The 12,026-nt window shown below is 43.2% G+C and overlaps 1 protein-coding gene across 2 annotated transcripts in view; it reads left to right on the top strand.

Annotated features, from left to right (window-relative positions):
- SETD4 (SET domain containing 4) overlaps window positions 1-11,669 on the top strand; it is a 33,573-nt gene extending 21,904 nt beyond the window's left edge. For both annotated transcript variants that reach the window (XM_034440514.3, XM_034440433.3), the window contains exons 6-11: window positions 858-1,287; window positions 2,272-2,446; window positions 3,630-3,711; window positions 10,379-10,459; window positions 10,569-10,692; window positions 11,438-11,669. In XM_034440514.3, the coding sequence (XP_034296405.2) occupies window positions 858-1,287; window positions 2,272-2,446; window positions 3,630-3,711; window positions 10,379-10,459; window positions 10,569-10,692; window positions 11,438-11,572 (1,027 nt within the window). In that variant the 3' untranslated portion in view covers window positions 11,573-11,669. The remainder of the gene's footprint in view (window positions 1-857; window positions 1,288-2,271; window positions 2,447-3,629; window positions 3,712-10,378; window positions 10,460-10,568; window positions 10,693-11,437) is intronic.
- Window positions 11,670-12,026: the final 357 nt, after the last annotated feature.

Raw genomic sequence — 12,026 nt, 5'->3', positions numbered from 1 at the left:
AGTGGGTAAATTGATACAAGTATGACAACAATGGATATGGACATTTTTTCTTTTTCTGTCAAAATAGACAGTGCAGAATCATCCAATGAAGGCAAATAGTGTGAAATTCAAGACCGAAAAAAAAAAAATTAAATGGTGAGGTTGGTGTAGTGATAGGACATCCGGTTATAAACCAGGAGAGTCTAGTCCCACTTTAGGCATGAAACTAGTTGTGCAACTATTTATTCTTTCTTAGCACTAGAAAGCAGGCAGTGGCAAACCTCTGAACATTATGAACAAGAAAACTGTAGGGACTAGCCTAGACATTTACCAGGAGTCAATAGTGGCTTGAAGATGCAATGTTTAATTGACTTACCATCTAAATACTATAGCATTTGCTCAAGTAAAAAGTAAGGTTAGTACTTGATCTGCTTTGAAATAGGGATAGTTGGGGATGCTAACAATATCCATGCTATTGCTCAAAAAATTCTGCTGTTATGTCCATTAAATCACCAGGAATGGAGCTCAACCTGAAAGAGTCTTTACTAAGACTCTTAAGTGTCTAAAAGAGTATGCATTACTTCCACTATGAGACAATCTACTTAATTATTGAAGAAGTTCAGTTGGGGGGGTGATCTGTTAAACTTATGGCTTATGGCACTCCATGCACCTCTGGTTGGGTGCTGTAGGATTAGACCATTGGCCCCAATGTTCTGTTCATTTAATCTATCAAGCTGTTCTTCCTTCTTTCAATTTCATACTGTGTGGATGAGAGCTTTCTGATTTTACTTCATGTATGATGCTAAAACTCAGAAATTTGATTAAAAACTGTGATTATCAAAACGTGGTTACTATGTTTTCCTTTGCCTTTTCAATAGATGGAAGCCTCCAATTTCTCCCTTGATAGCATTATGTTCATTTTTAATAGCAGAGAAATGGTTCCATAGGAAATCTGTGTGGAAACCATACCTGGATCTCTTACCTAAAACATATACCTGTCCTGTTTATTTGGAGCAAGAAACACTGAACCTTTTCCCTGAGCCCTTGAGAAGAAAGGCTCTTGAGCAACGATCATTGATCCAGGACCTTTTTGCTTCTTCAAAGCAATTCTTCTCTTCTTTGCAGCCTTTATTTCCTGAAAATGTGGAGATTATTTTTAACTTCAGTGCCTTCCAGTGGGCCTGGTGCACTATAAATACAAGAACAGTGTTTATGAAACATTCACAGAAAGACTGTTTTTCTAGAGAGCCAGATATTTATGCTCTAGCTCCGTTTCTGGATCTGCTAAATCACAATCCAAAGGCCCAGGTAAGATGATAATAATGGTGATATTAATTTTATTAATTATAGAAAGAAAGAAGAAAAAAGGAAGCCATATGTGTGTCTGTTTGTGTATGTGTATGTAAATATAAATTTGGTATAAAATGGTTTGTCGTGAATGTGACTGCTTGAGGGCTCCTGGATTGGAGCTGAAAGGCAAAAGGGATGCAGTATGCTCCCTCCCACATGCTGGGGTAGACCAAGTGTCTCGATGGAAATACACACACACACACACACACACACACACACACACACACACTTTAATCTTAAAACTTAAAAAAACCACATCAAACGTATACTGTAGATCAGAATATACAGATAGTTTCTTAATTGGTACTCCAGTTAAAACTCTGATTACAGGTAGTTCTTGACTTATGATCACAATTGAGCCCCAAATTTTCATTGTTAAGCAAGTTAGTTTTCAAATGAGTTGTTCCCATTTTACAGCCTTTGTTGCCACATTTGCTAAGCAAACCACAGCCGTTGTTAAGTGAATCTGGTTTCCTGCATGGACTTTGCCTGTCAGAAGCTGGCTAGGATGGTTACAAATGGTGATCACATGACCCCGGAACAATGAAACTTTCATAAATACATGCCAGTTGCCAAGCACTTGAATTTTTATCACATGTTTCTTCAGTGTGAAAAACCGTCATAAGTCATTTTTCTCAGTGCCGTTGTAAGTTCAGACACTAAAAAAATGGTTGTAAGTCAAGGACTATCTATATAGCATTCTTGTTCAAGTATAGAAAGAGAAAGAAAGCTTCAAGCTATTGTGTAATTGACATAATTAACATAGAATGATCCCTTCCAGCCTTATCGGTAAATACATTTAATTCCCCCCATTGTATTTATTTTGTGGGCCTAACAGGCCCAGTGCCTTTAGAAGTGTAGGGTTTGATCCAAGAATCATGTGTTCAGCAATGAGAATGTATTGATGTATTTCTCTTGAACTTACATTTTTCTCATACTCAGGTGAAAGCTTCGTTTAATGAAAATACAAAATGTTATGAAATAAAAACACATCTGGGCTATCAGAAATACAAAGAAGTATACATTTCTTACGGCCCTCATGACAACCAGCGACTACTTTTAGAATATGGGTTTGTTGCTTCTGATAATCCACACAGCTGTGTGCATGTTAGTACAGGTAAGGCTATGGCTAGATCTATACAAAATAGCGACAAGCTTAGAACAATGCTCTGCCGCGCATGTGCGCATGCCTCCCACCGGCCAGTGATCATTGGGTCTCTGTTGTCCATGCATGGGGGACATGGATTACATTTTGGGGGTTAGTGCATGCATTGGGCACTCAGGACGGAAAAGGTTAGCCATCACTGCACTAGGATAAGAGACTGGGGAATAAAAAAAGTGGTAGCCCACAGTCCTTTTGGTGATATTATTGCTTTTGTTCAAGCCTTTTCTGGGATATCCTTATGTACCTTCCAGGGTGGATTTGATTTAAATCGAGTTGATTTAAATCACAATTTAAATCATGATTTAAATCACTAGTAAAAAGGCTTGATTTAAATCAACTCGATTTAAATCATAATTTTTAAAGAGCAACTGTCATCTCTGCTACTCCTTTGACTCACTGTTGACTCACCGATAGTCCCAGGGTTGCAGAATATACAGCCTCATACTACATAACTAAGCTCCATTTCATGCTGAATAAACTAAAGGAGCCTTGGTAGTACAGTGGTCTAAAGCACCCTGTTATTAAGACCAGCTGCCTGCAATTACTGCAGGTTCGAATCTCGCCAGGCTCAAGGTTGACTCAGCCTTCCATCCTTTCTAAGGTAGGTAAATTGAGGACCCACTGTGGGGGCAATAAGCTGACTTTGTATAAATATACAAAAAGGATGAAGGCTATTGCTTAACGCATTGTAAGCTGCCCTGAGTCTCCGGAGAAGGGCAGCATATAAATCAAATTTAAAAAAAAATAATAATTATGTAACTTAAATAGAAAACTATCTTAAGATAGATTTTTACCCCAAAAGTTTTTTATTAAAATAAATTCGATAAAAATCAAAAAAATCCTATTTAAATAAAAAAAATCCTATTTAAATCAAAAAAAAATCTGATTTTTTTGAAAAAATCATAGATTTTTATCCACCCTGGTACCTTCACAAATTTCTTAAACTGGTTCTTAGACTATGGGTTATGATTTGTGTCCACAGAATATGGACACAAATGTCCATAGGATATTTTCATTTCTTCAATATTTAAAGTAAATTTATGTTTACTACTAGTACAGAAGGCTTAAAATGTCAGCATTGCAAAAGTATCGTGGCTTTTATTTGCTTTAAACATTTTATTTTAACTTTCTTTAGATACATTGCTTAAATATGTTTATTCAGAAGACAAACAGAAATCTATGAAACTTTCCATTTTACGAGAGCACAAGATGTTAGAGTAAGACATCTTTACATCTTTATAGTATAAGTTTGGAAGATTTCACATTAAACTTTCTCAGTATTGTTTGTGGATTTGAAGTATGAAAATGTGTGCAATGTTTGTTGCTTCTGCATGGACCCTGACTAAATACAGGAATCTTGCTTAATACTGGAACACATCCTGCAATGTAACCTAGTTGAAGGTTGTGCTAATATGCATGATTTGGGTCTTAAGAAATTTGTGTACTTTATAATCCTGTTCCTGACACAGATTTTGCCTGTAGTTAGTCAATATTTTATATACATATTTTTCTATAAACACAATAATAAAATATGGACTGCCACTTTTTGATTTAGGGATGGAACATATGGAAATTTTCCTGCTCGCCGTTCAGACACTCCTCAGTCTGGGTAACGATCACTCCTATTTGCAATGCTGAGTGTCAATCAAATCCCTCTGGAGCTGGATCCGCCTCACTTCCTGCTCCTTCCTCAGACTTTTTCACTCAGCCATTGCAAGAGCATTGAGTGTCTGTTTCTCCTTTACAACTTGATCTTTAAATTTGGTTTCCTTTGTCTATTTGAATTTAAATTGTTTCCTTATTTGTTGAGAGTGCTGCGCGCTGCCTGCCTTCACCTCGGTGAAGATTACAGGCTCGCATCGGCGGTTCGGGGCTCCGGCCGCCGTTAGCGGCTTGCCTTGGCTGGCGGTTTGTTTTGCTGCAGTTTTGGCCGCCATTTCCCGCCATTTGCCGCTGGTTGTTGCGCGAGGCGGCTGATCTAATTAACGGCCACAGTCTCTTTCGGCTTGAGTCCCTGCCGGCTGGCATACTCATCAGCCGTTTAGGGAGCCTTTTTACTGCAGCGCTATTTTAGTCCGGCCGCAGGCGCTTTGTTTCGCCTGGCTTAGGACTCGATTGCAGCCATCGCCACGCGGGCCGCCATTTTGCCTGCCTACTTGAAAGCGTCTTTTGACTGATTTGGGGCACAGCGACCTGGGCCTTGTTCTCCAGGGTCGTTTCATTGCCAGCAGGTGTGGACGCTGTCCAGAACAGACCTGTGACTACCTACCCTGCAGAGAAGTTCTGCAGCTTCAGGAAAGTATACATTGTTTAATTGTTTAATCTTCTATAAATAAAAAAAAAAAAAAAAAAAAAAAAAAGAAAGAAAAAAGGGGGGGGGAGTGGAGTTTTGAGGATTGCCTTACCGTTCTGGAAAGAAATTAATTGTCTGTACATAGTTAATCAATTCTTTTAATTATATATATATATATATAAAAAAAAAAAAAAAAAAAAAAGGGACAATCATTAATAATATTGAAGTTATTTGTATATACAATTCATTTACTCTCATATTGAGGCTGCTGGCGATTGATTTAATGGAGGACAGGGAGGAAGCTGCTCTTTCCTCTGACCTAGATAAGAGCCCCTCTCCCTCCCCAGTGCCTTCCCCCAGACAGACCAGGGGAAAAAGGGCTAAGACTTCTAAGCATGCAAAGCCTTCTAAGCCTGCTAAGCCAGATAAGGATGCCCAACGCAGGCACAATGCTTTAGAGAAGCAGTTTGCTAAAGCAAGACAACAAGCTCAAGTCTCCTGTGAGGAGCCAGTTGCTGAGGCTGTTTGCCATGAGGCACCTTGTGATCCTTTGGCACCACATAATATAGAACATCTGGCTAGTGAGTTAAGGGAGGTTGTCCCATCTACCTCACAAGGGTTTCTTAGGTCTGCTTCTACTCAGCCTCTAGTTAGCACTAGATCTCGTTCTTCTAGTATGGCTAGCCACTATTCTCAGTCTTCTAGGCCTGTTCCTGAAGCTACCTTTACACCCACGGCAGCAGGCCTCCGTCCGGAGGAGGGTCCTGCCTTTGGACAACCAGCTGATTTTCAGTCTTTCTTTAATCAAGCCATGTCCCATATGTTTCAAATGGGTTTGCAACAGGCCTCAGGTGGCTTTCCTGTTCCAGTTTGTGCTCCTCCTGCCCCCCTTCGTATGCATCCTCCTTCTGAACAACACCAACATTTGGCTTCCTATGGTGATGTGGCTGAACCTGCCCGGGAGGATGACCTCTTGGAGGATTTTGAGATGTCTGAGGACGAGGAAGAGTTTCATGACAAGCCGGCCTTCCCAGGTCTTTTTAAGCCTTCCTTGTTCCGCTCTCTTCTCCGCAAAGCTAAAGCTGCCACTAATATGGATTCAGGCTCTCTGCAGTCTTCTACTTCTGTCCCTCCTGGCCCTCACAGTAACCTGTTTAATCTCCCTCAACCGGATCATGACTTTGTTCCGTGCCCTGACCTTTTCTGCCAGGTTATACAAAGACCTTGGGATCGTCCTGCCTCATTGTCCGGTCCGAATTCGTTTGATAGAAAGCTGTATGCTTCGGCTCCTGCGTTGGAGGCTCTCTTACAGTTGCCCACGATTGATGACCCGGTGGCTAGCCTTACATCTTCTTCCATCCTGGTAGGCGAAGCTGGAGATGGCCTCAAGTTCGAGGATAAACGGGCCGAGATGGGTTTTCGTAAGACGCACCAAGCTGCAGCTTGGGCCATTCGGGCCGCGACCTCTTCATCTTTCTTCAATAGGGCATCGCTAGTGTGGTTACGCCAATTGAGGGAAAGGATACCCCCCGAAGACGCCCGCTCGCAACAGGACCTGGCTAAACTGGTGGCGGCGGCGGAATATTCGGCTGACGCGTCCTTGGACGCGGCAAAATTCGCATCTCGGGCCTTGGCTTCAACGGTTTCTTCAAGGCGGCTATTGTGGCTCAGGAACTGGAGAGCTGACGCTAAGTCCAAGTGGCGCCTAACCGCTGCCCCTTATAAGGGACCTGCTTTGTTTGGACCATCCCTGGATTCTGTTCTGGTAGAGAACAGGGATAAGAAGAAGGTGTTGCCCACGTCCTTTCGTCGCCAAGACAGGCGCTATGGGCCATATAATCGACAGCCCTTTCGGCAGGACCAAGGCGCCGGCAGCGCCTCTTATTACAGATCCTCGCAGTTCCAGTACCAGTCAGCTTCAGATAGAGCGCCCTTTCGTGACCGAGGTCGCCGGCAATCCAGCTTTCGGCGACCCTTTAAGTCCACTGGTCGCTTCGCCAGGCGCGGTAAGTGACTCACCGTCCCTGGTTCCGATCGGGGGCAAGCTCCAAGCCTTCTCTCACCTGTGGCCAATTACAACTTCGGATGCCTGGATTGTCCAAACTGTCACCAAAGGCTTACGTTTGGAATTCACCACCATGCCTCAGGACTTTTATGTTCAATGCCCCTGGCCGGTTCAGCCGGAGAAGCGTTCTCTTCTCTCCCTCGAAATTTCCCATCTGTTGCAGATTCAGGCTATAGAACAAGTTCCATCGCACCAACTCAAAACCGGTTTTTATTCAACGCTATTTCTGGTCCCGAAAAGCTCGGGAGATTGGAGGGGCATTTTGAACCTACGACGTCTCAACCAACACCTCTTATACCGCCGGTTCAAAATGCATTCCCTCAAGTCCTTGCTCGGCTGCATCCGGCGGGGGGATCTGATGCAATCCGTAGATCTGAAGGAGGCGTACCTCCATGTTCCCATTCACTTACAACACAGACAGTACCTCAGGTTCGCCTTTGGAGGCCATCACTTTCAGTACCGGGCCATGCCATTCGGCCTATCTTCTGCTCCAAGGACATTTACAAAGTTGCTAGCAGCAGTTGCAGCGTCGCTCAGAGAGGTTCCGGTCCGCCTGGCATGCTACCTCGACGACATTTTGATCCTGTCGTCATCACACGAGCAGGCGACCCACGACCGGGAGCTAGTGATTCACACCCTTCAAAACCACGGGTTCACTTTGAACTTCGCAAAGAGTCACCTATCTCCCACGACTCGCATTCTACATCTCGGAGCAACGATAGATTCGAGTCTTTGTACAGTCTTTCTCTCTCCCGACAGACAGGTCAGCATAAGGACTCTGGTGTCTCAAGTCTTACGCCAAAGGTCGGTCACCTTACTCACTCTTTCCCAACTTCTGGGAAAATTAATATCGTGCATAGACATTGTCCCTTGGGCGCGTTTCCACCTTCGTCGCCTCCAATGGTTTCTGCTCCCTTACCAAAGACAAGGTCGAGCAGAGTCTCTTCTCAAGGTAACAGTTCCGGCTCCAGTTCGTCTTTCCCTGAGGTGGTGGCTGTCTCCAGCCCTCAGCAAGGGCTCCCCCTTCCTGGAACCAGAGCGGACGGTGTTGACCACGGACGCCAGTCTCCGCGGCTGGGGGGCTCATCTCAACCTTCAGTTAGCCCAGGGGGTCTGGTCGTCGACAGAACAGTCGCACAATATCAATTGGCTGGAGCTCAGAGCGGTTCGCCTCGCCCTGATGCACTTCAAACACCTTGTATATCGCCGGGACATTCTGATTCTAACGGACAATGTGGCCACCAAAGCCCATGTCAACAAACAAGGGGGGACTCGCTCCTGGACCCTAATGCAGGAGGCGGAGCGACTCCTGTCGTGGGCGGAACTACACCTCTCGTCGATAAAAGCCGAACATATTTCGGGGTCTCTAAATCGAGAAGCAGATTGGCTCAGCAGAGACCAAATAGATCATGCCGAGTGGAAGCTGGACCCCTGTCTGTTCCAGGACCTGTCAAGGAGGTTCGGTCTTCCCTTAGTGGACCTGTTTGCGACGGCTCACAACACCCAATTGCCGAGGTTCTTCTCCCGCTACCCATCCCCAGCAGCGGAGGGTCTGGACGCTCTTCGGAGTCCGTGGCCCCGGGGGCTACTCTATGCCTTTCCCCCTCTTCCAGTCCTCTCCAAAGTCATTCGGAAGGTTATTCAAGAGCAGGCGAATCTTCTACTAGTAGCGCCATATTGGCCTCGTCGGGAGTGGTTCGCCGACCTCAAGAACTTGTCAGTCGAACCGCCCTGGAGGATTCCACCCGACAAGGTTGTGTTAACTCAAGGGGCCGTACGTCATCCGGACCCAGAGTGGCTTCGATTAGCCGTGTGGCATTTGAGCGCGTAAAGCTCTTCAAGGACAATTTGTCTGAGGACGTCATCTCCATTATTCAAGCAGCTCGAAGACCATCAACAATTCGTATTTACAACGCCTCTTGGGCCACCTTCACGAGATGGTGCGGTGATCAGCACGTGGATCCCACAACAGCGTCAGTTCCAGACATTCTGCGTTTTCTGCATGCGGGGTTCTCCAAAGGCTTGGCCCCTGCGACTCTACGTCGACAGGTGGCGGCTCTCGCCACCGTCCTGTCTGGGGAGGCGCGAGTTCCTTTGTCTCAGGATCCCAGAATCCGTTCCTTTCTCCAAGGGGTCTCAAACTTGCGGCCTCCGCCGATTCACCGCTACCCCACTTGGGACCTTACCTTGGTGTTGCAGGCCTTGACGGGTCCACCGTTCGAACCCATTGCTTCGTCCAGTCTACGCTACTTGTCTTTAAAGATGACCTTTTTATTGGCAATTACTTCGGCTCGCAGAGTATCTGAAATTGCAGCCTTGTCCATGAGAAGTGACCTCTGCGTCTTCTACCCTGATCGGGTTGTTCTGCGCCTCGACCCAGCCTTCGTTCCCAAAGTGAACACTCGTTTTCATCGAGCCCAAGAATTGATCTTACCTAATTTTTGCCCGAACCCGCGTCATCCTGCTGAGAGGCGATGGCATACCTTGGACGTGCGACGGGCTTTGAGACGATATCTTAAAAGGACCGCTTCCTTTCGTAAGACGGAGGCTCTGCTGGTGTCCTTCCTTCCCTCTTCCCTGGGTCAGAAGGTTTCTTCTGCTACAGTGGGCAGGTGGCTCAAGGCCTGTATAGCTAAGGCATATGAATTAAGGGGGGCCCCTGTCCCGGGTGGTATACTGCCCCATTCTACCCGGAGCGCTGCAACATCAGCGGCATGGGCTACCCAGGCTTCAGTAGATGATATCTGCCGGGCGGCCACATGGTCCTCCCTCTCTTCCTTTGTACGTCACTATAGGCTGGATAAGTTTGCCTCTGCAGATGCTGCATTTGGCAGACGGGTATTACAAGCTGTAATCTCTCCTCAAGGCCAGTCTGCGGCTTAATTCCCTCCCATTTTCTTCGCTAACTTGGGTATGTCCCAGACTGAGGAGTGTCTGAACGGCGAGCAGGAAAATGGTCGTTGCTTACCTGAATGACCCTTTTATGCTCGACGTTCAGACACTCCGTCCCTCCCTTCTTTCACCGCGTCTGGCCTTGGTGGAGGTCTGCTTTCTTTCCCTCTGTAGCTGTCTGCTTCCTGTGTCACTATCTGGCGGAGTTTCTCTTCATGGCTGTCCTGATGCTCTTGAACCACGTTGTCTTCGTGAAAAGTCTGAGGAAGGAGCAGGAAGTGAGGCGGATCCAGCTCCAGAGGGATTTGATTGACACTCAGCATTGCAAATAGGAGTGATCGTTACCCAGACTGAGGAGTGTCTGAACGTCGAGCATAAAAGGGTCGTTCAGGTAAGCAACGACCATTTTATAGGAAGATGTATATTAAAAGTTCATGTAGTTCAGAGTTAATTTGCAGCCATAATTGGATAGTAGCTCTCTAACTGAATGTTTAGTATATTGTGTTTCTTTTTTTAAAAAAAGTACTATGGAGTATTGAAATTGACAGTTGGTGAAGTGAGAAGGACAGTATTTTGTCTCTCACCGTATGAAATAAATTGAATTTAGATTTTTTAAAAATACGTTTTTTTCTAGTGATCTGACGTTTGGCTGGGATGGACCATCTTGGACACTTCTTACAGCTCTTAAATTGTTATGTCTTGAAGCAGATGAATTGTAAGTTGCTGAAAATGATTGTTTTGAGAAAATATCACCTGAAATGTTATTTTCTTGCTTTGTGTGAATATCTGATACATACGAATATATTCATAATTTATATTTCTAGTACTTTGTGGAAAAAAGTAGTGCTTGGAGATGTTGCTTCAAGGAAGAATGAAGAAAAGAGTGTGGCCTTTGCAACAAAAATATGTACGTCATTGATGGAAGAAACTCGGCATGTACTTCAGAAGGTACTTCTCCTCCAATGTAAAATTTGAGAGTGGAATGTTTTAAATTATTAAGATTAAAAAAAAAATGAGATTCCTTTTAAAGCTGAAAGTATCCTGCCATATGATATATCAGCTTATCTCCAGCCAGTAAAGGTCAGGAATTTATAGAGAAGATGTTTGGCTCTGATAAATATTCAAGAAGAAAGAACTCTTCAACTGTGCAGCAATTAAAAATATTTGTTTACTGCACTCCTAATAAAAATAGAATAGATGAATTACTTGATAAATTATTAGAGATAGCAGATTAACAAAGTTAGACTTTGTAGCAATTTTCCTAGAAGTATAAAATAAATTGAAATTGATCAGAGTCACCCAAAACTAGAGGTGTAAGGTTTTTTCATTATCCCAGCCAGCATGCAACTGCAACTATAAAGTTGGAAATGACTATTTAAAACCATTGAGTCCAACCTTTTTCTATTATAGTAATCCAAATAAAAATGTATGTGATAAAGAACTTTCAGCCCTCACTTGAATCTAGAAAAAGTAATACCAGTACTTCTTTAGGAAATTAGTTCTACAAACAAACAGCACATACTATTGGACAATTTTCTCTAACATCAAGTAGAATCTGCCATCCTATACTTATTGTGTGTTCTGAACAATTACTGTATTATATAAATATTTTTTAAATATTAAATGTACATTTATGAGTAAATGTATTTTAATAACCAGAGAGTTTTAAAGTATAATTTTGTTTCTCTTTCAGGTTTCAGATTTAAAAAATCATTATGAACATCTTGAGAATCAACTGACTTTGGTGGAAGCATTACATACAGAAAATCTAAGAATCCTGCAGCTTTCATATGAGATTCTTCAGCATTTACCCTCCACAACCATTTAATTTTGTAAAACAAAATTGTACTAATTTCTGCAACAACAAAACAATTTAATATTCAGCGTGAACACTTTGTAAAATATAAACAGAAAAAATAAACAAACCAAGAATACATAGATCTTTAAAATCCTTTAATTAAGACTGCATTTTGTCATCTTGTCAGCATTCCTATTACCATCTCTTCCCACTTATGACTGTATGACTAACCTTGTTGCTGGTATCCTTACAATTTATATTGACTGTTTCTAACATGATTTGATTGCTTATTTGTACCCTATGACTATCATTAAGTGTTGTACCTTATTCTTGATGAATGTATCTTTTTCTTTTATGTACACTGACAGCATATGCACCAAGACAAATTCCTTGTGTGTCCAATAAACTATTCTATTCTATTCTATTCTATTCTATTCTATTCTATTCTATTCTATTCTATTCTATTCTATTCTATTCTATTCTA

This window comes from Pantherophis guttatus, chromosome 5 (assembly GCF_059756535.1).
Source record: "Pantherophis guttatus breed Tessera chromosome 5, ASM5975653v1, whole genome shotgun sequence".
Lineage (NCBI taxonomy): Eukaryota > Metazoa > Chordata > Lepidosauria > Squamata > Colubridae > Pantherophis > Pantherophis guttatus.
This window is presented reverse-complemented; position numbering and strand designations above follow the sequence as displayed.